Genomic DNA, 23,917 nt, shown 5'->3' with positions numbered 1-23,917 from the left:
TGACGTACTCATCATCCTGGCTCGCGATTGGAAATTGACCAGGGGGGCTGTCCCGCAGTGCACTGTGCTGCTGTCCTGGAATGCTGACTCGGGAGACTCTCCGTGTCGACAAGAAAGTTGTGTAGAGCTGAGGCCTGTAGATATCTCGAGAATCGAGGCAATAATTTCCATGTCCAAATCTACTCTTCTATCAGCTATCTGGCGTATTTTATCGTGTTACCCCTATACTCATAGTACCGTAGACTGTAGTAGTAGACTCATCCACACTCCACATCTCAGCTGTGGTGGTTATGTTACCGGTAGGTATGTGTTCTCCAGCGAAAGCGCGGCTTATCGATGGAAATATCGTACCCGACTTTGGCTGTGTTTATTGAGGGTCTTATTCGTTCGGATCGCTACTACATACTGATCGAGAGCAGTTGGGGTCTGGCCCCTCCCAAGCACCTGCCAAAGCTCGAAACGTCCCGCATACGGTACCTCCTCACCCAGTAATCACTGTCGAGATGTTGCAGAAATAGGTAGACATCCTTCACAACCGCAGAGGTTACATATTTGGAGACGACTGCAAGATTACTTATCGCGCGACGCGGATGCCGGCGTTGATATCGCTGCCGATACATACCACGCGCACTGAAGTTCATCTTTAAGTACCGTAAGGTGCTGTCGTCCACTCGTCGGGACCCGAATGACTATCACCACACGCCTATGCTTCACACGTACATTCCCATACCGACTGAGTCGCCAGGGGATTCAGGGCGATCGAATATCAACGCGATCGATTATCACGAAGTTCGAATTGGGATGATATCGTGATCTTAATCGTTCCGATTAAAACACCACGCCGGCACAGAAGTTAGGACGGCCTCGACCATATCGTGATCTTAATCGCCTCGAATCAAAACAGCACGACGACATAGAAATCAGAACGGTCTCGACCTCGACCAAGAAGCGGGCCCGTCGACACCGGTGACCGTTCACTAATCGTCCAACCGGCGATCACATTTTGCCCACATGGGACAAACAATCTGATCGAGCATACCCCCCCTCCCCTCCCCTCCCCTCGATTACCTTCCCCGCAATTTGCCTGGTCCCCCAGGCCGCTTGCGCGTCGCGTGCACCTTCCTCTCCTCTCCTTCAACTCCTTCTACTCCCAACTAGGTATTCCCCAACCTATGCACAGCTACCGTACTCTAGGGGAGCAATTCGACCACCGCCGCCGCCTGTGACGCTGCTGCTGCTGCTGCTGCTGCTGCTGTTTGTTGACGTGGTTCAGTGGTGCGGTGGTAACGGGGCGCATACATACCGTACAGATATACATACGCTGTGGCGTTGTGCATACATACCGTACAGCCAGCCTTCTGACTTCTGCCGAACCTCCACATACCGGTATGTACCTACTCTAGAGATGTGTCCTGTTATCCATCCAATCACTCACCGCGTTCTTAGCCCCAGCCCCCGCCCCAGCTCGAGACGTCGAGAGTCGAGGGTGGTGAGAGTGGTGAGAGTGCCAGAGTGTTGCTCGGAGATCTCAGCGGCATATCCATTATCCACCACACCCCGTGGGCCGTCGTTCGTTGGTGCATTTCTAAATCCGTATGTGTGTAGGTGTGCGCTAAAACAGTGGTTTCTGTCGAACGGCTGGCCGGTGGCGCACGCCACGCCGCACGGCGCCCACAAAGCGGGCTCGATAGGGGCGTTGGCGCACGAATGGCGGGGAGTGCCACTGCACGCAGAGGCAGGCATCCGAACGGTCATGATCGGGTCTTGGGAGAGTGATTCGCGGGGGATAAAGGTAGGTGGGCTTGATGGTACATGAACCTACCATATCGCGCACAAGGAAGGTGGCGAACCGACATGTATGTAAGACTGCGGGCTCGGCGGGGGCGCGGCGGAGGCGGGAGCGGAGGCGGGCTGCGGGGGTGGCGGGGGCGGAGCTGATGGAGCATCGATGCACAGTGTTCGAGGTGTCGCGAAATCAAGCTTCCGATGGGTTTAGCGGCAACTGGTATGGCGAATCGCGATATGTCGATACGCAGGGCCTAAGCTGCAAGCTAGGGATCGATACCGGCGACCGCAAGCGAACAGCATCGGCCTGCCGTGATGGAAATATTTAGAAACAAACCAGGCAGGTTGATCAGAGTAGACATCGCGAGATCTCTGCTCTGCTCTGCTCTGCGCGGAGTCGATGGGAGATGATAGATCTGGGCTGTCCCGCGCTCGCACGCCGTGGCTGCGACTATTGCTGGCCACTAACAAGATCGCTTCAGAAGTATTCGCATGCCAAGTCGCGCTCTGGAGCACAATTTCCCTCGTCCAGTCCGGTTGTTTATCCAGTGCTCCCATAGGTCCTTGGCGTTTTATACTCTACATACGCGACTTTGGTGCGTGCGACGACCTGCGTGCACCTGCGACCATGACATCAACGTGAACCCCGCGTTTCCAAGGCCGCTTACTCAACGAACACTCATATAGATAGTCCAACTTCCCCTCCATCTCGGTAACAACCTCAACAGCACCTCCACATACTCCACCACAACCACCACAACCACCACAACCACCACAACCACACAAAACGCAATGGATCTCCTCAAGAACTTCACCGGCGGTAGCAGCAGCAAGAAGCCGGCGCAGCAGCCCGCGTCGAGCGGCGGATTCATGGACCGTCTCCACGGCGCGGCCGGCGGAGGCCCTCAGAGCGAGCACAAGGAGGATGCGCTCGACAAGGGTACTACAATCATCCCCTCCCCACCACCGTCAAAAAGCGTGCGCTGACGATGCGCGTGTGCGAAATAGCCATCGACATGTTCCAGGAGAAGGTCCTCGGCCAGGGTCCCCAGAACAACGAGAATGCTTTCGAGCAGAGGAAGGATGAGGCTATTAGCGACTGTTAGTATCCCCTTTCACCCCCTCACACACACCCTCTCTCTCTCTCGTGTGCACGGTGCTGATGTTACTTGAATACAGTCATCCGTGGACAGTACAAGAGTGCGACTGGAAAGGAGTTCCCTGTCGCCGATAAATAGAGTGTGCATATGGTCGGAGATGAATTGGGTGGCGCTTTTGCGGTTGTCTGATGAATTGTATTCGAGGGCATAGGATGGATGGGATGATTGGATACCACACTATGACGAATGAATGAATGATGCAAACCATCGGATTGTGTAATGTGATTCTGGCCCTGGGTACTATTTACATTTTCGAAAAATTGTGCACAGCATCTTATTTTGACTATATAGTACGGTAGTAGCTCCTTAATTTTATTGTAGCAGAATGTGTCAGAGGGGCACTGAAGTTGTCTACGGTAGTCTCTAGGTACTCCGTCCAACGCCAATCTCTCCATCATGAGAATGGTTCGACATTGCCTTTGCGGAATGAGTGAACTTTGAAGCTTGTCAGTAGGCACTCAGGCTTCAGCACTCGGCACGGAAACAATTGCCCCAGACTTTCGCCTTATTCCTTCGGCCCTGGTTACCGGTACCCGAAATCAGCATGAAACATCCCTGCTGCCGCTACCGGTCCTCGCTTTTTTCCGGACACTTTGTCAATCTCATCCAGTCGGTCCCATGACCGAATGTTCGTACGCCGTTAACGTCTGCTTACCACTGGGGGCTGGACCGCTGGTATGGGTGATGATCGACCAACCCGGTGACCCTACGAAGTGGACGGTCGACTCCAGCCTCCGGGCATAATCGGCGCTGGGTGAGGAGTGAGGGAGATGCCCGATGGAGCACGTTGGTACTATAGTAAATTCGGAATCGAGTATCGAGGTATGGCGGCAGTGAAGGGCGCGGAATCGGGAGTGGTGGCAGTTGCTGCAAGGATCGGACTCTGGAGGGCATCCATTTGTATTATCCCATCCTTCCTCATGTGCGGCCTGTTCGTTGTACTGAGGATATTCTGATTCCTACCATGGTTAGCTGGCGATCCTCCTTCTGCGAATAAATTGGTGAAAACAGATAGTAGGGACCCACCAAAGAGGTCACTGCTCCTCGTCACTATCCTGCCGAGAAGCATCCGGTACTCCGTCCATCGCCAACATCCCCATCACGAGAGGGGTGCTCCCTAGAATTCCCGGAAAGCGTGAAATTTACCAGCAGTAAATCAGGACTCGTCGCGGAAACGATTGCCCTCGTGGAGTCGCGGTAAGAATGAAGCTCGTCAGCAAGCACTCAGACTCCAGCACTCGGCACAGTAACGATTGTCCCCGATTTCCTCTTATCCCTTCCGCTCTGACGACTACCCGACATCAGCATGCAACATTACTGCTACCGGTAGGTACTCAGTTCTTCTTCGATACTTTGTGGAACTCATCCAGTCCCTTGCTCGAATACGCCCTTCAACCTCTTCTTGCTTTGTGGGGCCGGACCGCTGGTAGGGGTGATAATCGACCAACCGGTGACCCTACGAAGTGGACGGTCGACTCCAGCATCTGGGCACAACCGGCGCTGTGTGAGGGGGATGTCGGAGTTTTCTGATGCTAAATCTGCAATCGGATATCGAGGTAGTTACGGCGGAAGGGAAGGTAAGGACTCGGGGGTGGTGGCAGCTGCGGCTGCGATGAATGGACTCTCGACTTTTGAGAGTATACGACTTGTATCCTTCATCCTGTGCGGCTGTTTGGTGTACCTATGCAATTCTGGTTCCACTCACAGTTAGCTGGCGACCTCCGTCGGCGGATAAATAGGTAAAAACACCAGGAATGAGGTCGCTGATCCTCCTTGTCATCTTCCTCCAGAGCAGAAATCCGTGGTCACTTAAGGCCAGAAACACCATCTAGGTCCCACTGCCAAACCGAGTAGGTACCACCAGAACCCCTGATTACCTCGATCAGCACTCGACCTCTCCACGGAACAGTGACCGCGGTTGGCAGTCTGTGATGAGGCATAGGTGTGTACTTGCTGCATCCTCACGGCACCTCATCGAGCATGGTACTGCAGCACGGAGTGACTCTAGGATTATGATAACGCAGACGCCGACGAGTCGGCAGCAAGAAGTAAATGGTAACGATTGGTGCTGGAGATCGAGGTATGCGAAGAGGAGCTGATTGCAACAGAAGAGAGGCAAGTAAGTGTACGAGCCGGTGTGGGTTTTTGTGGAGAATGATTGGGTCTAAGACGCACCGGATTGTACCGGGGAGACAAGGCCTGGCGGTCAATCTGCCGCAGCTGTAGCAAGAAGCAGAGCAGAGGAATGAACATCGGAACTGCAAGAAGCACGTGATAGCTGGGTTGTTGAGGTTCTGGCGCGTGTCGATGACGTATTGCATTATATGGGGGGGGGCCTGGATGGGGGCTGTTTGTGTTTTTTCTATTTATTGGGCATGGCGGTGACGTATCTGGTTCTTCTCGTCAAATCCATCCATCCCATCCACTTTCACTCCACCTCACTCACTTTCACTCCACCTCACTCACTTTCACTCCACCTCACACACTCCCCACACTCACTCCCCACCCTCACTCCCCACCCAACCTCAAACACAACAACTACCATCACCATCAATTCAGCCCTCTGCGGTATCAACTTTGCAATCCACAATCCACTAGGATCGAAATTCCCATCCGACAACCCGGAAAAAAGCTCTCATCTTCTCATCTTCTCATCTTCTCATCTACTCACTCTTTTCCACCCATCTCCAAGTCAATTTACATGCTTATTTCCGATCCCTTTCCTTTTCCGTCTACCTCCCCACCTTTTCGACTTGTCTTCGCATCTTCTCCGCCATTTCCTCCCATCCCATTCAATTCCTCTTCATACTTCTCCGCATCTCTTTTCTTTCGTTTGCCATCTCCGTTCCGTTTACCCTCCTTTTCAACTTCCTGCTGTTTTTGCAGTTGCAACTTCCCATTACGGCACATCAACCCACTGCGGTTGCCATGGTTAAATCATCTCCCAACCCGGTGGTCTGGAATTGAACCAACGGATACGGTATGTGCACTGATTTCTATCACTACTCCGGTTCATAATCACTAACAGTAGCTACTTCAGCCTGCTCAAGAACATCACAGCCGACTCACCGCTGCGGCTCTTGAGAAGAGACGGATGACGATGAGCCTCACCCGGCTGCGTCCTGCAACATCTGGAGCGACTCTAACATGGATAACGATTCCACGGAGAGTGACAAGGAGCGCCCCGTGTGCTCCATCCCAAAACCGAGCCCAAGTTAATTACCTGGCGTCAGGCATGGTGGGTTGCTGTCGGTTTAGTTGCCTTTGGGCTTCTTCTGGTCATTATAATCCTCGAAGAAACGGGCTATAACCGTATCAATCGTTTCAACAATCCCTTGCACCCTTTATTGCGATAATTCTTGGCGAGCTCTTCGGCCACTTCGTAAGTCACATTCTCGTCCCCTTCAGTTCTTATCGATCGGGCTAACGTCATTCTCAAGTTCAACGATGCGCTCCAGAACCGATTAAGCCCTCCGGGGTATCAACTTTGCAATCCACAATCCACTAGGATCGAAACTCCCATCCGACAACCCGGAGCAAAGCTCTCATCTTCTCATCTCCTCATCTCTTCCTCTTCTTACTCCTTACCTTATCATCCCATTCGAGTCCCGTTCATAATTTTCCTCATCCCTTTTCTTTCCTTTTCCTTTGCAACTTCCTACTATTTTTACAATTACAACTTGCCTTTACGACACATCAACCCACTGCGGTTGCCATTGTTGAATCACCTCCTAACTCCGTGGGCCGGAAAGGCTCCAACGGATACGGACCGTCTCTGGGGACTATATCACGCCTCACCGCTGATGGCCCTCGGACTGATCCTCGTTGGCTTCTCGCTCTAGAGACACTGGCACTGGTTCGAGGTCGCGTTCACCTGGGTTCTTATCGTCTTCGCGGCGATGACGAGCCCCGTTGTGATCTTCGCATACGTCCTGGACTGCTTCCGGAAGAAAACCGCTGCGGCTCATCACCGTCCCGGTCAGCACCACGGCACCACCCTTCATCGCTACCGGCGCCTCCTCTAGCTCATCACCAATGCCCCAGCCAGCGGCTGATCACCGCCCCGGTCAACGCCACGGCACCACGCTTCCCTTTGCTGTTTTTGGAGATGGATATGATGTTTGCTGTTCTTGGGGATGGATATGAAAAGATGAGATAGGATTGAGATGGATAGTATGATGGACATGATGTTTGCTGTTCTTGGAGATTTATATCAATATGAGATACGAGGCTGATGCATACGATGTTTGCTGTTCTTGGAGATGGATATGAAAAGATCAGATGATACGGAAGGGGAGATTGTAGATCGGATAAAAAGCCAGGATGATAGGATCGAAGGATATTTGCAGAGGAATGGCATTAAAGCTATGAGATTGCGCTCTGAGCGGTAGCTAGATCATCAACATAACTATTCTCTTCATCTTTCTTACGTGTCCGCCACCGGCGTATATCACAATCGCAGTGCAGTTAGAACTCGAAAGTTGAAATACTAAATACAATTAGACTTCCCCCAATAATGTCCTCCATTTACTGGTAGAAGGAGCTTGTGAAGCGAGAGCTTGACGGCATGCTGTATCAGTTCATAATCGTACAGGTTGGTTGAAGTAGGAATAACGGTTGAGGATAGGCAGTCAAGCAAAAAGCAACGGCCTGTTTACACGACAGAGTAAACACTTCATAACAACCCAGGTCTAGTCCAGTCCAGATCTGACACTCCGTGGCGCTGGTTTGAACGGTGGAGCGAGTGAAAACCTATGCAGCCAGTCAAATCTTCGCACTCGATACAACACAAATATGCAGTATTGACAATGCAGGAAAATTTTGATTCCCTCTCTTCTCATTACCGGTCTCGCTTTAGTGGTCCACTAAGTAGTAGCGCTACGCAGAAGAAGTGGCTACAAGTCGCTAGATGTAATATCATGACGTGTGAAGCCGCAAGCGGCAACTTTACGACGGATGGATAAGGCGGCGGCTAGAGCCTGCAGTGGGAGGTGGCGGAGGAGATGGGTCCAGTTGAGGGGGAGTAGGGACAGAAAGTGGAGGCCTAGGTAAGACGTTCCTTTGAAGGCTGTCATTGTCGTGTACTCTCCCATGTGCACTCTACCTGCATCGTTATGTTGCCCAGGCTTATGGTGGAGGGGTGTGAGTTACTTACGTGCCAGGTTTCTTGCCTGCAGACAGGATTCCAACCCGGGCAGCTCATTTCGTCATAGGCTGCATAGGCTGGGCGAGACAAATGAAGAAAACAGCAAATTAAATTTCCCTGCTCTTCAGTTGCGAGTTGCTTTACTGATCGGCGGGGGAGGGTAGGTGGGGGGGGTGGGAGCGGTTGCGTGATTGAATCCCTATTTTTTTTTTGGCCGCCTTCCTATTTTTTGGCCGGCTTTTTATTTTTTGGCCACATTCCTACTTTTTTTGGCCGCCTTCCTATTTTTTGGCCGCCTTGTTATTTTTGGCCGCCTCCCTACCTATAAGATAGCCACCATTCCCTCTGCTTCCCACCCTTCCTACTTCTTCTTACCATTCCTTCTCCTCGTCATGCCCTCTACCTCTCACCACCAACTTATAACCATCATCAACACTACATTTCAGCCCTCGGGGGCATTTTCTTTCCACTCGAACTGCAGCTAACCTCTATCACTATCCAAACCCTTATTTTTGGTCGTTACATTTTTATTCCTCCTTTGTCTCATTGTTTCCATGTGCGGATAGGCCGGGCGGAGGGCAATGGGGAACCCACATCGAGTTCGCGATCAGCGGTCGGAGACAGTGGGAAGGAACTGGAGGTGTGGAGAGCCATGCTCTGATAAGGTCGAATGCTATGATGAGTAAACAAAAAACCACGAATTTAAGGCAAGCACTCACCGTACCTCACTCTCCTTTCCATGTATTCCCCCTTCTCTAATACAATGAAACGTTCCAGCCTCAAACATCCCACCTTCCGACACTAAAGTCGTCCGAACTGCGACCACCGATGTCACTCGGTTGCTGGTACCCAGACAGCAGTACAACTTCTAAGGTGGGTCAATATTCCGGACAGCAGAATTGTTTTCAACTCTAATCTGTATAGATTTGTTGCCTGTATTTATAGGCTGCAAGTGGCCGTTACCGTCGCGAAATCGGAGCATGACTCCAATTCTGACACAGAATCGGAAGATGATTGCCGTTTCGTTTCCCCGACGTTCGAAGGCAGCGGTATGGAACCCGATGACGGCTACGCGACACAGTTCTCCGGGTCTTCACCCACCGACAGCATGTCTTCCCCCTCAGAGGGGATGTCTTAACCGATTTACGCAGAGGGTACAATTCGTCCAGTTTGGGATACAATTCCCTTCGTTGTCGGGCTCGCACCGTTGAGGAACTGGCGATACCTGTTGACGAGGAATGTTTTATGGGAAAGGCTTTCTGGTGGATTAGGAAGACTTTTCCTACTCGATGGGGAATGGTTTGCGAACGGATGGATGATGGATGCGGTGCTCTGTATTTTTTAATTCAAAATGCGGCACTAGATACCAATACCACTTCTGTATAAGATTCTACTTTACGTTTTACATTACGCTTCACTTTTCGCTAAAGATTTTATTTGCCGTTGGTGTGGGTGGTGTGTTCTGTTAGGTGACTGACTCATGGACATCACTCGTTGGTGTTGAGGATGGCTAGGTACTCGGGAACTTGCTTCCTTGTTTGGGGATTAGAGTGTCTGCAAATTGAACACGGCACCAGACTCTATTACTATCCTATCTACTCAATGTGTCAAAGGCTCGGTCAAGTGCTGTATGTATCAGAGAATGGTCGTTGGGAGTAGCATGCAAGTCGTTTTCACGATCACGATCACCAAGTAGGGCAGCCCCGGCCAAGTCCACGAGTACTTTCTCCGATCAAGCAACCGCAAACCGATTCTCATTGTTGGGTAGAAAGATGTAGCAGGTGACTTGTCCGAGTGTGAGAGTGGGAGCTATGGGAGCGGGAGGAGAGGATGGAGAGGATGGAGAGGGTGTAGCCGAGGAGCTGGGGCGACTCGACGACGAGGAGGAGGAGGAGGAGGAGGAGGGTATTGAGGTTGATGAGGGTGCTGAGGTTGAAGAGCTGAGGCGACTCGAGGAGGAGGAGGGTGGTGGTGAAGTTGAGGAGGGTGTTGGGGTTGAGGCGCCGTTCCTTCCCACTGCAATCCCGTTCATAACATCCACTTCTGAAGAGGCAAGAGTCGGTTGTCACCCGATAATTACGGTTGCGGGATGGATGACAGCGGCCATGTGAAATCTAGATGGCTGTAGGCGAACATCGAAGTATGCAATAAAGGAACGCATTATTGGGATGGGAAAACTGGTGATACTGTTTAGTACTTGTAGAGAAAAAACTAGCAAGAATGTGGAGCTGTGAATTCGTATGGCAGTTTCTCTTGTCATGATTTTATCATCTCTCCTTGCTGCTTCTCGTTTCCACTCCCGTATGCCATACGTCGGAAATGCCGATACTATCATACATCCACCTCCTTCACGACTAGGTCATTTCACGTTATTATTCTAAAGCGCGGCGTTTGAGAGTGCAATATGAGAACAAGGCGATCAGGTAATGGTAGTATAGTAGACAAGACGTGGTTCAAGTATCCGCCCCCACCGGATTGAAGTAGCCAAGAAGAATCTCCCCACTCGCCACCACCTCCTAGACTACTACATCCTCTGCCCTTTTTGCCACTATCGTATCATGCCGATTTCGACCATCATGCGCCCTGAATTCACTTGCCATCGTACTCATCACCAAAGATCTCGTCAGTATTGTTGAACCTCACACTCCCCTCCAACTGTCCACTTTTCGCGCGCCACCTCACCACTGCGGAGGAGTCCAACTGTCCACGTGTCCCACGGCACCTCCTTCCTGAGAAACACCCCACTCTCCCACCCTGACACCGATCTCGATGTACACATTCCGGGCAGAACTCCATTCGCCCTTTCCCTCAAGGACACACCTCCTGGCGTCCGCCGACCGGAAGAAGTTGATGTGTCCCATCCCGGGGTAAAGACTGCAACTCTCGACGGGACCGAACTGTTCCGCCCAAGCCCGAACAGTCTCGTGCGTACCCGTCTTGGCAACGATGACGGAACGCTGCGCCGGGTGGAACGGGATCTCACGCAGGGGAATCGGCGGGCGCGCTGGAAGCGGGTGGCGTATGTCGGGCCGCGCGAGAGTAAGCGTCGAGAAGCTGCGCATGGTGTCTTCGAATCGCATGTAGTCGCCGACAAGAGAACGGATGGGTTGCTGTTGTTCTGGAATGGAAGGCTGGCGGGCGTTCGCAATGGGCGTGTTCGGTAGCTTGGATCTGTGGGAGTCACCGGCCTTCGAAGCGGTTCGGGAGCGGTCGCCGGCCTTCGAAACGGGTTTGGAGCGGTCACCGGCCTTCGAAACGGGTGTGGAGCGGTCACCTGCCTTCGAAACGGGTCTGGACCGGTCGCCGGCGGCGGCTATGGGATGTTCCTTGTCGGGAAGAGCAAAACGCATGCTTTTCTTGTGGGGGTGGGGCGGGGTGGACTTCTCCATTTTTTGGTCGCGGGGCCGGGGGCGGTAGTGTAGTAAATGTAGGCTTTTTTTGCGGTGTTGTGAGTTCTGGTGATGGTAAATGAGGTAGAGGGGGTGGGGAGTGTGGGAAGTGGTTGCGTGGAGGTCGTTACGTGCGGCGAGGAAGAGGGCAAGAGCGGGTGAGATGCAAGAAGATGCGGGGAGGCGGGGAGGCGGGGAGGCGGGGATGCGACATCACTCGATCATACCCTTCTATATTGCTGGCGTCTTTTGACGTCAACCAAACGTTGTTTTATCCTAATCTAGTCTGCGAAAAGCCTGAACCTACAGGAGAACAGCGATACAATACACTTGATTTCACCGAGGAAGGTGCCAAGCATTGCAGTTTTACACATCACAAATACGGTCTATGCCGCCATGGTGACTCCTGTATTCCGACCGTTCCAAACCCGAGACAACTGTAAGAGGATGGCCAGAGCGGCAAAGCGAAGGTTCCTGCCGCTATGCCGCGGCTGGTTCCCGAGTTAGAGGTTGACCATTGATGGCGGTGGTGGCTGGATATGGTTGGCCCCAATCTATTTTCTTTGAGCCCGGCATGTACCGCACCTCGTACACTGAAGCACTCTACAATGAAGTCACTTTTGGCCCTTCCATCAGCCTTCATACTTCCGCCCGAACAGCAACTTCGAATATTCGTGCTCTCGAGACACCAGCAGCAGTGCCGAACAAACGATACCGCCGAAAAAGCTGTCGAGCAGTCGCCAGAGGGACGAAATCTCGGGGGCCGTTGTTGACGACTACCGATACATCCCCGTTGCAAAATCCCGCTATAAGAAATCTCCCCGTTGCAAAGCCCGCCATACGAGATCTCCCTGTTGCAAAGCCGTCCATACGAAATCTCAACATCCGTGACAAGTCTCTACATTCCAATGTCAAGCACTTAGCGGCTTCGAAGACCTCCTCGATCGGCGCAAACTACACCGAGTACGCTCATCCAAAATGGGGGCAGGGAAGTGAAGAACCAGGTGAGCCTCTTACTGATAGCCAGAGGAATGACGGGATGTATCTTAGGACTGTATGTACCAACTCCGGCATCTTTTGAGGCTGTGGTACTAACTACTCGGCTCAGAGCTGACTGTCATGGCCAGGAAGCTGTCGGCACGGCTATCATAGCAATGGAATCCTTCATAAGACCCCGACGATCACTCCTTTGCACCCGACGGCCAGAATCACTGCGTAAAACGGTATTCACCACCAACTCCACATTATTCTCTGCAAACTGACAAAGGGCAAGAAACAGAAATAAAACCTGATTACCGACGCAGCCCGTTACTACTCTTCTTCACGACGTCGGTATTCCCTCCCCAGGAAGCGATCGCTTCCCGAGCCGGAAGCTTCTGCTGCTCCTGCTCAGCACGGTTTGCAGCGGTGAATTTGAACACGGTCACCTCGGCGTCATTCAGGCTCGGTGTTCATCGCCATGAAGCCACGAAGAAGGCGGTGACACCTCGGATCGTCGAGCATAGTCGAGCGGAATCTCGAGCAGGCGGCAGGAGGGCGCAACCTCGCGAGCCGTTGTTAAAGACTGCCATAACTATTGCCGTTGCAAAGCCAGCCATGCGAAATCTAGACATCTGTGATAAATCGAGTCTACATTCCAGTGTCAGGCACCACGCGGCTACGAAAATCTCCCCGATCAGAGCAGACGACAACGCGTACGCTCCAGCCAACATGGGGGCAGGAAAGTCGAAGAATCAGATGATGAGCCTATCACCGATAGCCAGAGATACGATAGAATTTACGTCAGGACTGTATGTACCAATTCACTTTCACTCTATATCCATCCGCCGTTGTCCTTTATCGCGGTCCTCTTATTGACCACAATGTCTTCCGGTTTCCGCTTCATTGTGCTGACTCAATTGGAATATAGCTACGGGGCCATCCGCAGCATTCGAAAACCGTTGCCCGAATCACCTCACCATGGGAATATCTCGACGAGTGAGTGCTTCCAAGAGGACGACATTGACCACGAAGCTTATCGACTACCGCAGAAGGACAATGACTTCCTGTCTACTCTCAGCTACAATACGGCATCTTTTGCGGCACCGGAACAAACTGCGTGGTGTGGGGATGATTGTCATGGCCCGGATGCCGGCGGCACGGGCTATCATTACACTGGCATTTTACACAAGACCCCTAAGATCAATCTTCCGTGCTCGACGGCCAAATTAGCTGAATAATACGGTATTCACCAAGGACTTCATACGATTTTTTTTTTTGTTTTGCAAACTGACAGAAGCCAAGAAACAGAAAGAAGATTCTATTGCCTTCGCCGCCCGTTACCATCCTTCTTTACGACTGCGGCAATCCCACCTCGCAGAGCGATTTCTACCCTTGCCGGAAAGTTGTGCCGCCGCCTCCGCAGAGCAGGGATTGCAACGCTGCATTTGAAAGCGGTCTCCTCAGGCCTTTCGGGCTCGGTGTTCATCTCCATGAAGCTGAGCAAACATGGGCTCAGGAGGCGTTGAAATACCAAATCGTCAAGCATACTCGAGCGGAACGACAAGCAGGCTAGGTAGTTCATCTCCTCCGAATGGCCAATCAACCACAACAATGGTACATTCGAGGTAGAAAGATAATCGAAGCATGTGGAGAGCTGCAATCCGTCCCTTGGCGGTTAATTCTATATTGACAAATGGGAAATAATACCAGGTCTGGAGTGTTGCCATCGCTCACCTCGTCGAACGGAGAAACGAATAAGGCGAATTACCCCCTACATCATCCGCGAATTACCCCCCTACATCATCCACCAATTATCGGAACCACTTCTCAGTCATGGATGAAGCCGAAGCCCGCACGGCCGACCGTGATGAACTTGCCTGTTTACCACGGCCAAAATCACTGCACAAAACGGTATTCACCAAGGACCTAATTTTTTTTTTTTTTTCCAAACCAACGAATGGTAAGAAACACAAAGAAGACCAGATTGTCGATGCCGCCCAATGCTATTTTTTGTATCCAGGATATCGGCAACCCCTCCTCGAGAAGCCATCGCTGCCCGTGCCGGAAGGATGCGATACTGAGCGCGGATTACAACGGTAGATTCGTACGTGGTCTCCGCAGGGCCTTTCGAGATCGGTGTTCACCTCCATGAAGCTCAGGAGTCGGTGAAATACTGGATTATCGAGCACAATCGAGCGTAATCACAAGCAGGCCAATCCGTCTCCTCGGAATGGTCATTCAACCATAACAATGATGGATTCGAGGGGGAAAAATACATAAAGCATCAGGTGAGCTGCAATCGGTCTCTCGACTCGGCATTCTGTACTGATATCTGGTAAATAGCAGCGGATCTGCAGCGATGACTGATGGGATAGGCTATAGCCGCCCTCGCCGAACGGAAAATCGAAGACGAATCTGCAAACTGACAAAGTGCAAGAAATAGAAAGAAGACTCAATTACCGAAGCAGCCAGTTACTATTCTTCTTTACGACGTTGGCAACCCTTCCTCGACAAACGTTCACTACCCGTGCCGGAATTTTGTGCCGCTCCTCCCGTGAAGCGTGGATTGCAGTGGGAGATTCGAACGCGGTATCCGCGGGGCCTTTCGGAATGGGTGTTCTTCGCATGAAGCTCAGGAGGCAGTGAAATACCGGACCGTCCAGCATAGTCGAGCGGAATCACAAGCAGGCCAGCTCATCTCCTCAAAATGGCCATTCAACCATAACAATGGCGTATTCGAGTACACAAAATTGAACCGTGTGGTGAGCTGCATATCTGTTCCTTGGCTATTCATTTTGTATTTAAAACCAGCAAATAGCGAATCAGCAGTCACCACTGATGGGAAGGCCGAACAGAAAACCGAAAAAAGGGACTCTCACCCCCGTACGTCAAACGATTGTCTGAACCGGTTCTCAGCCATGGAGGAAGTCGAAGCCCACACGGCCCACTGTGATCAACTGGTCGGTTTACTACGGCTAAAATCACTGCATAAAACGGTATTCTCCAAGGACCATTTTTATTTTTTTTGCAAACTGACAAAACGTAAGAAGCAAAAAGAAGACCCGTTTACCGATGCCGCCCATTACAATTCGTCTTAACGACCACGGCAACTCCTCGTCGAGAAGCGATTGCTGCCCGTGCCTGAAGGATTTTCCGGCCCTGCTGGGCGCGGATTACAGCAGTGGATTCGAACGCGGTCTTCTCGGGGTCTTTCGGGATTAGTGTTCATTCCCATGAAGTTGAGGAGGCGGTGGTGAGTTACCTGATCGTCGAATAGTCGAACAGAATCGCAAGCCGGCCAGTTCATCTCAGCAGAATGGTCATCAACCACAACAATGGCGCATTCGAGTGAAAAAAAATTGAATCGTGTGGTGAGCTGCAAATCGGTCTCTTGGCTGTTCGTTTCGTATTGACAACTAGAAATAGCGAATCCGAAGTGATCACTGATGGGAAGGCCCCCTCGCCGAACGGAAGGCCGAAAAAGACGAATATTACGACTACCTATACATCCACGGTCCACGAACTATCAGAACCGCTTCTTAGCCAAGGATGAAGTTGAAGTCCGCGTTACCGACGGTTCGGATGAGCTTCTGCCGAAACCTTTGCCGTTGCAAAGCCCGCCGTACGAAATCTTGACATCTGTGAATCTGTGATACGCCTCTACACTCCAATGTTAAGCACTTCGAGGCTTCGAAGACCACCTGGATAAGGTTAGACGACGGCGAGGACATTCCGGCCAAAATTATGGTAGGAAAGTCGAAGACATCAGATGATGAGCCTGTCACCGATAGCCACGGAAACGTACGCGGCGCTCGGAAACCGTTTACCGAATCATCTCCTCATCCGAATTCCTCGACGAGCGAATGTTTATAAGTGGACGAACTTGACCATGGGCCTCATCCACTACTACACAACGACAATGAATTACCGGCTCCTCTCAGCTATACGACATCTTTTGCGGCACCGGTTCAAACTACTTGGCGTGCAGTTTTGTGTCATGGCTTGGATTGCGGCCGTACAGCTATCATAGTACTAGATAATTACATAAGACCCCGACAATCACTCGTATGCGGCCGGCGTTCAAAATCACTTCATAGAACGGTATTCACCAAGGACCTCATATTTATTTTAATTTAATTTACAAACTGACAATTTACAAACGCGAAGAAACAGAAAGAAGACCCGGTTACCGGCGCCGCCTACTACTATTCTTCTTTACGACATCCACAACCCCTCCTCGAGAAACGATCGCTGCCGCCCGTGCCAGAAGAATGTGTCGCCCCTCATGGGTGCGGATTCCGCGGTGGACTCGAACGGGGTCTCCTCAGGGCCTTTCGGGATCGCTGTTCATTTCCATGAAGCTGAGGAGGCGGTGGTGAAATACCGGATCGTCGATTCGTCAAGCATGAGTGGAATCACCAACAGGCTGGTTCATCTCCTTGGAATGGCCATTAACCACAACAATGGTGCATTCGAGGTAAAAAGGATAACTGAAACATGTGGTGAGCTGCACTCGGTCTCTTGTCTCCGTATTCTTTACTGACATCTGGAAAAGAGTAGCGGATCTGAAGTGATGACTGCTGGGATAGCCGCCCTCTACTATATCGCCCTCTACTATACCGACCTCTACTCTATCATACCAAGTTACACGATTCTCATCCTCCACCGTCCAATTATCGGAACCGTTTCTTAGCTAAGGAGTAAATTAAGTCCGCACGACGGACTGTGAAGAACGTGTCTATGTACCACGGCCAAAATCACTGCAGAAAACGGTATTCACCAAGGACCTCATTTTTTATCTTTTAGAAACTAATAAATGGTAAAAAACAGAAACATGACCCGACTGCCAATCACGCCAGTACTATTCTTCAGGACTACATTGGCAACCCCTCATCGAAAAGCGATCGCTACCTGTGCCGGAAGGATGTGCCGGCCCTGATGAGCGCGGATTCCAGCGGTGGATTCGAACGTGGTCTCCGCAAGGCCTTCCGGGATTGGTGTTCATTATCATGAAGTCGAGGAGGTGGTGCTGAAACACCGGATCGTCTAGCATAATCGAGAGGAATTACAATCAGGCCAGTTCACCTCCTCGGAATTGCCATTCAACCACAGCAATGGCGCATTCAGGGTAAAACGCATTGAAGCATCTGGTGAGCTGCAATCGATCCCTTGGCCGTTCATTTTGTATTGACAACTGGAAAATAGCGAATCAGAAGTATCACTGATGGGAAGGCCTTCTCGCCCAACGGAAAAAATGAAATAGACGACTCTCACCTCCATAGTTCTACCAATCATCTGAACCGGTTTTCTTCAGCCAAAGATGAAGTCGAAGCCTGCACGACCAACGACTTGTGTGAGCGTTCCTGTGTATGGGAAGGAATTTAATGGCGGTATGCTCTCGTTAGGATCAACAGCTGAAAGGGCTCATGGAAATGGAAGAGACGGGAAGGAGAATGGTGATGGAAGAGAATAGGAGGTTGCAGCGTGAAATCGCTCTGCAGCAAAAGCCTGAGAAGATCCCATATTGACGGCTTTGGGGGAATCGGGGTAGGGGAGGGAATGTAGATCTCTCTGGAGTCTACCGTGGGGCAGTATTCAAGCAATGAGGTTGCGGCCATCTCTTGTTAGGGGAGACGTCAGTTCCTTTTTCTTCTCTACCTGATGGATGCTCCATGGGGGATCCAACCTTTTTCACTTCCGCACCGGCGAAGCCAATGAAGCCGCTGTGGAGAAACCAACTTGTCGACGCCCAGGTCCATCGAGTCGAACGAACGGCAACAGCTTTGACATAGTGGTGGAAGAGACAGAAAAGTGCTTGTGGTCATCTCAATCCCTGCATCGTTAGAGACGTTTTGCGGACGGTTCATTTACCCGTCACCCCCTATGCGGGAGGCGGGATCGAGAGGGAGAGCACACACAAAAGAAGGAGAAGATATGGAGGGTTGATCGTCTATTCGATGGATGATAAAATCGAAAGAAGAAGAAGACGACGGAAAAGACAACTAAGAGAGCAGACGGACGACTCGCTGGCCCCGGCACCGCCGCAACGTTGATGCTCCCTGCTGCGACAAGTCCTCCTCTGGTTCCCTGCTGTTGCTTTCTTCCCTCGCCGACATCTCCCGCCGCTCTGCAACAACGTGGTTCCCTACGTGGTAGACGTACCCTTCGCCTGTCGTTCATCGACGATGAGACATTCTCGGCTTGACTGGACTTCCAATGTGGCGGCGCATTCGAATTCGATACGATGTCGATCATTAAGGAAGGCAGGCGAACGGACAGTGCAGCAGCTTCTTTCCTCTTCGCCTGCCTCTCCATTCTGAATTCCGCGGATTCTGACAGATCCTTACCGGTGCGTCACGCGTGTGGTCTGGCAACATCCTAATCCAGTGAACGTTCTAACGCACTGCAGCACTCGTATAACGAGTAGCATCCGCGGCCGCGGATGGACAAGGGGGAACGGATGTTGCCGGGAAGCAGTAGTTTTGTGGTTGGATCCTGGGTCTTCATTTTCGCCCGAGAAACGGAACATTCTGGAAGCGCTGGACATCAAGTGGATAACTTGATCCAATGAGCTGCGAAGGAGGCACGCTGGGAAGGAAACAGGAATTCCAAATGCTCAGATAACGGATAAACTCCAGATGCATGGTTACGTGTTGGGAGGGAGAAAGCTTGAGGTGCTTCATGCATTCGTATACGGTATACCATTAACCGTCCGGCTTGAGGCTGTTGTTGGCGCGCAGAAGGCCAGCACTCTGAAAGTTGGAGATGGGACGTCGTTGGACTCCCGAGTCCCGTCACATCATTGTCATGAAAGAAGATTCGTCAACTCATTCCCATGCTGCGACATGACGCGGTTCTTCACGAGTCTTGCATTTTCGATTCCCGACATCCGGCTTCTTGATCCGCGACCAAATCGATTCTTCTTCAACGAATATTAATTTAATTGGAAAGTCCGGGGCACGAATATATGCCGATTTTTCCCATATCCGGCGTTCTCTTTACCCTGCTGCAAGGTTGCCTGACTTCTCACTCCTACCGAAATCCGCATCCGTCGAATGCAGTGCAGCTGATTGGACCATGCCCACGCAAAAGCATGGGAACGGGAATCTGAGACAGATCGAGAGTCGAGAAGCCATGGTCAGTGGGATGGTGTTTGGTGATATCCATGTCTACGTGGGGCGCATAGGTTGGGCCGAATCTTGAGTGTTGCCCTGGTCATCGCGACTCTGGCGAGTAATTGGAGGACAAGCCATGGTGCTTGAAAGAGTGAAGGTGCAGCGACTATTCGGTCGATCAATAATGCGAGTAAACATGCATTCGCCTATGGGGTTCAGTTTCAAATTTCGATCGATTGTGAGGTCATTTGACTTCGCAGATAGATAGACGGTCTACAACAACGTGGGATGGAGGTTGAAAAAACCCATTGCTTTTCTACAGTGGTGGGAGGAAAAGCAGGATTTGAAGATGTGAGAGAACTGCGGGTTCAGCTCATGTCTACTTCCGTGAGGCCTGAGCATACAGCTGAAACCTTTGATACCTATCACTCACGGGGATGCGCGTGAGATCACCTTTTCTGTGCTCCGCATAAAGAAAACAAGGCTAACAGCTAATAAGGGAAGTCGATCGGAAGAATGCCGGGACGTTCTGCCTCTGCAGGCATGCTAATGTTCGTGGGAAATCCTGTGCGTTAAACGAGCCAGAAGAAGGAAAGCGGAACTTCACAGCCGAGTTCTGGCTGGAGAGGCGCCATAGGCACAAACGTACTCGATATTCGGGGATGATGGTTCTCGGATAGCGGCTCGGCTGGCGGGAGTACCGGGCGTTCAGTTCGGCTCTGTAACATCCTGCTGCGGGAACCACCTTCCCTCGCCATTTGGCACAAATCGCTCTTACCAGCGGAGCTTTTTCTCTGATGCGAGGGTCGCACGACGGACGTACCGGTATCCGGAGAATTTGTAAATACATAGCTGAGAAATACTGGTCTGAATTCTGAAGAGCGGAATTGCACATATGCACGTGAAGGGCACTTTGTGATTGCATGAAAAAAGAACTTTCCCTATAGAACTGTGATATAGTACCCTCCTTGAACAGAGGTAACACCACCATATGACTATGCAGAAGGAATTGATGGGAATTCACAATTGCCCATAACATGCGGCATTATTCCTGCCGGTGCCCGTTTCTTTCGCACGCCTGGCGTCACCGGTTCGACAGTGCATCAAGTTGGTCCTCAGCAGATCAATTCCTTCTCCCAACTCCGCATCACCACTGAATCACCAGAGCTCAGCGATGCAAATCCGCGCATGAGAGACTGAGAAGGAACTCCAGTAGTTTCTTCTTTTTCCATCGCCACAGCAAGGCAAATGCCAGAATCCCCTCCTCCCCGGAAAACCTATCGGATGTAGACGATGGTGACCACTTGTGATTTGTGATGGAGCTTATATCCAAGTAGCTGTTGGACCTCCATAACATTGCTCTTCTCATACCTCTGGGAATGCCTTATCATGTATAGAGTCCTGCGGACCGCATGAATGTCGCGGTAGGAGAAGTCCGAGTCCGTGATATTCCTGTTTCTTGTTCGTCTTTTCAACGTAGCGGGCATGTAGGGTGAAGAAGTTCAAACGAGAAGCCCCGATGCAGTCGTCAAGTAGTTTTCCACAAAATCCAGTCCCGGGTTGGTTTTCCGGCATAGACTGACGGAGGTGCACTGCGTCATGGGTCTGTCCAGCTGTTAGGACCCGGAGACTCCGAGAAGGCAAACCTGGGAGGGTCACTACCGTGGACAAATGGCAATCGACTGCGTGAACTGGATAGGAGTTAGAATTCGTGAGATCAACATGTCGGCCACTTTGCCGTCGAAAGAAACAAAAATAACTCACAGATCATCACGCCGCAATGAAGAAATCCCGAAACGACTCCCGAGTCTCGACGCGAGCAGCAATAATTTTACCTAGATAGAGCATGAATGAGGCCTTAAGATACCTAACCAAGACCCCCAAATATCTCCACACGTCTCAGTCGAAGGTTCTTATCGCCGCAGCTATCCTGGTTCCACAGTTGGCCGCGGTCGACCGCAGCCGTCAGTGACGATGAATTGAACGGGCTGTCTACTAGTCAAGAGGACAGGAGCGAACCGACGAAGTTGGTCCCACTCGGACTGCATTCCGGGCCGGACCGTTTCCAACATTACCATGGAGTGGGACCCGCTGTTGGCGACACAAGGATGAACTATTCTGGTGGCTGGACATGGTCGAATATAGGATGATGAACAAAATCCAACATGAGCTGAGTTGGCAAAGACTTAACGGGACCACCGAGTAGCTACTTGCATGTGCAATTAGTAGTGGTCAAAGTAAGGTATTCGCTTCCTTCACCCATGTAATTCTTTCTATTGGCGACTGCATGATCATCCCCTAGTCAAAACGATAGTCGATGACGGAATCGACGCTCCCGAGCAGAACTCAGGTTCCGCGTGGTGATCCCTGGTTTTTCATTGGCGGCGTTAACGAGTGTTCGACGGCAACATCCGTAAGGCTACACAAGACCAATCAACGATCAGTACCATCGCGTGCCTGACCCGACCCGGCATATTGGGATGTGAAAGGAAATTCTGCATGTCGATGCTTCGCTCGAGGGAGGAGGGACTTATAACGGGAAGGATTAATCAAGGCCGGAAGCTAGGGGGGGGGGGGTCGGGAGATCATATAGATACCAGACGATCATAAGTCTGGGCTGCGGAGTTTGCCGTAGGATTGTCGCCCAGCACGAACACCGTGACCGTGACGGCAGCGTTTGTAGCTACTCTGGAGCAACAGCCATTATGTAGAGGGAGGGCGTGTGCTGCGTGTGCGAATGTTTCGTGCCCTTCGTGCGGGACTCCTTGTAAGTAGCGGCTTTTGGTGATAGTTATCTACCTCACTACAAAATTGTCAGTTGGGGGCTAGGAGATATCGATTTTGTTTCACTTACAGCCTGTCTTGACTGTGGCAAACGCACCCGAGAAGTCTTGTCCACCTGCCCTGGCCAAGTCCATTTTGTTTTGTGTATTCACATTGAATGCGACCAGTCTAGATCGAGACGATATACACACTCCATTTCCCATCCACGGTCAAAAGTGCAAGTGTTAAGCTGGAAGAATGTCGAAAAGTACGTGATGAGCTTATTTCTTCGATTGATTTTCAAAACATAGCGGATGATTAGCTAGACATACCAGACAGAAGGAGAAGCAAATATGAAAATAAACAAGATTCTCGAAGCGTGCAAATATTACCAACATGATGACCAATGTGCAACTTCGTCGAGAAATGACGGTGCGGTTTGAGGATGTGAACTTCGAACGAGAATCGCAACAAAAAGTCGTATTCCTAGATAGAGTGAGATACAGTGACCAAGAGACTCCGACGGAGGTCATCGGCAGATATCTCACACAGCCCTACATGGATACAGATGATAAGCAGTAGCCACGGCAGAAGAAACTTGAATTTGACTGACCTATATGACGGCGGTGAGATTTGACGGCATATCCCGAACCCAGCCCGACGCCGGGAGGTGGGTGTCGCCGGGGAAGAACTGGGACCTGACGGGTAATGGAATTCCACGGAGACGAAACAGGCTCTTTCCCAGATCGACGGGACTTTGTTCGGGGGGTAGAACACTTGAGTACCTCTTTGCGTATAGTGAACGGGAAGGCATCTTAAGGAGATGTGACGGACGGGGCTATTTCCGGCTTTAACCCGCAGCACCAGTCACTGTCTGGTCGTCGAGACGACATCGCCTAAACTTCTACTATAGCCGCATTTGTGCCAGAATGCGTGAAGTGCAAAGTGATGTAACGTTGATGCACGTGCCCGGCGTACGTAGTTGGCCGGAGATGGTACTTGGCCAGTCGCACAAAGTTCATGCTTCGACGATCACTCAGTTGCTTGACGTTGTCCATTAATCCTCTTTCAGGTTTCGTGACGAACGGCTGAGAAGTTGGTGATCATCAAAGCGCTGCAAGAAGGAACGCAGTTGACGATCATCGATCCAACTGCCGGGAACAGCGGCGACAGGCATCGGCAACTCCGTGGATTCCTATACCCGAATCGTTGGCCGGATGGAAATGCTGTTGGCGATAATGACGATAATCGAGAGATCGACTGTGCACTAGCTTCTCGCGCGGGCTTTGCCGTCTTCACAGTCGAGCTCCCTACTGCAAGTCCATCGTCAAGCTCCCATCGCCATTCAGCTCCCTTCGACGCTTCATCGTCATCCAACGCCCGCCTTTGGCATCCCAAATTCGTATAAAACCCGGCCTCCGCTGCCTCAACCTCACCCTCTTTTCCTCACCAAGTTGCCTTTCAACAACACCCTCCACATCAAAGCAACCAACAAAACCGCCAGCACTTTCGTCTCCGCTCAATCAACGCCTTCTCTCTTCCCAATAACCCTCCGACAAAGCAACCTCCACCAGCACC

At 51.3% G+C, this 23,917-nt stretch overlaps 4 protein-coding genes across 4 annotated transcripts; 3 read left to right on the top strand and 1 right to left on the bottom strand.

Moving 5' to 3' along the window:
* The first annotated feature begins 2,527 nt into the window (after positions 1–2,527).
* BZA05DRAFT_368833 (uncharacterized protein) lies at positions 2,528–3,312 on the top strand. The gene is made up of 3 exons (XM_051481602.1): positions 2,528–2,725; positions 2,794–2,886; positions 2,965–3,312. Exons 1-3 carry the CDS (start codon positions 2,578–2,580, stop codon positions 3,021–3,023), a joined length of 300 nt encoding a protein of 99 aa, XP_051342495.1. The 5' UTR covers positions 2,528–2,577; the 3' UTR covers positions 3,024–3,312.
* A 7,457-nt stretch (positions 3,313–10,769) lies between these two features.
* Positions 10,770–11,480, bottom strand: BZA05DRAFT_416059 (uncharacterized protein; the record flags this gene model as incomplete). Its single annotated transcript, XM_051485353.1, has 1 exon — positions 10,770–11,480. One exon carries the CDS (start codon positions 11,478–11,480, stop codon positions 10,770–10,772), a length of 711 nt encoding a protein of 236 aa, XP_051342494.1.
* A 1,862-nt stretch (positions 11,481–13,342) lies between these two features.
* On the top strand, positions 13,343–14,034 carry BZA05DRAFT_442058 (uncharacterized protein; the record flags this gene model as incomplete). The annotated part of the gene is made up of 2 exons (XM_051486718.1): positions 13,343–13,671; positions 13,770–14,034. 2 exons carry the CDS (start codon positions 13,343–13,345, stop codon positions 14,032–14,034), a joined length of 594 nt encoding a protein of 197 aa, XP_051342493.1.
* Positions 14,035–15,796: 1,762 nt separating this feature from the next.
* Positions 15,797–17,638, top strand: BZA05DRAFT_463546 (uncharacterized protein; the record flags this gene model as incomplete). Its single annotated transcript, XM_051487709.1, has 5 exons — positions 15,797–15,832; positions 16,140–16,262; positions 16,403–16,443; positions 16,635–16,938; positions 17,292–17,638. The coding sequence occupies 5 exons, from the start codon at positions 15,797–15,799 to the stop codon at positions 17,472–17,474; spliced, it is 687 nt and encodes a 228-aa protein (XP_051342492.1). The 3' UTR covers positions 17,475–17,638.
* Between the last annotated feature and the right edge of the window lie 6,279 nt (positions 17,639–23,917).

The sequence above is a fragment of the Tricharina praecox genome (assembly GCF_024521635.1).
Source record: "Tricharina praecox strain CBS 144465 chromosome Unknown BZA05scaffold_4, whole genome shotgun sequence".
Lineage (NCBI taxonomy): Eukaryota > Fungi > Ascomycota > Pezizomycetes > Pezizales > Pyronemataceae > Tricharina > Tricharina praecox.
This window is presented reverse-complemented; position numbering and strand designations above follow the sequence as displayed.

What these genes read in the sequence shown, in the direction of transcription:
- BZA05DRAFT_368833 (XM_051481602.1), top strand. Translation starts at nt 2,578, where the DNA reads ATGGATCTCCTCAAGAACTTCACCGGCGGTAGCAGCAGCAAGAAGCCG. An exon ending in GGAGGATGCGCTCGACAAGG is followed by an intron (nt 2,726 to 2,793) that starts GTACTACAATCA and finishes TGTGCGAAATAG; the next exon opens with CCATCGACATGTTCCAGGAG. An exon ending in GGATGAGGCTATTAGCGACT is followed by an intron (nt 2,887 to 2,964) that starts GTTAGTATCCCC and finishes ACTTGAATACAG; the next exon opens with TCATCCGTGGACAGTACAAG.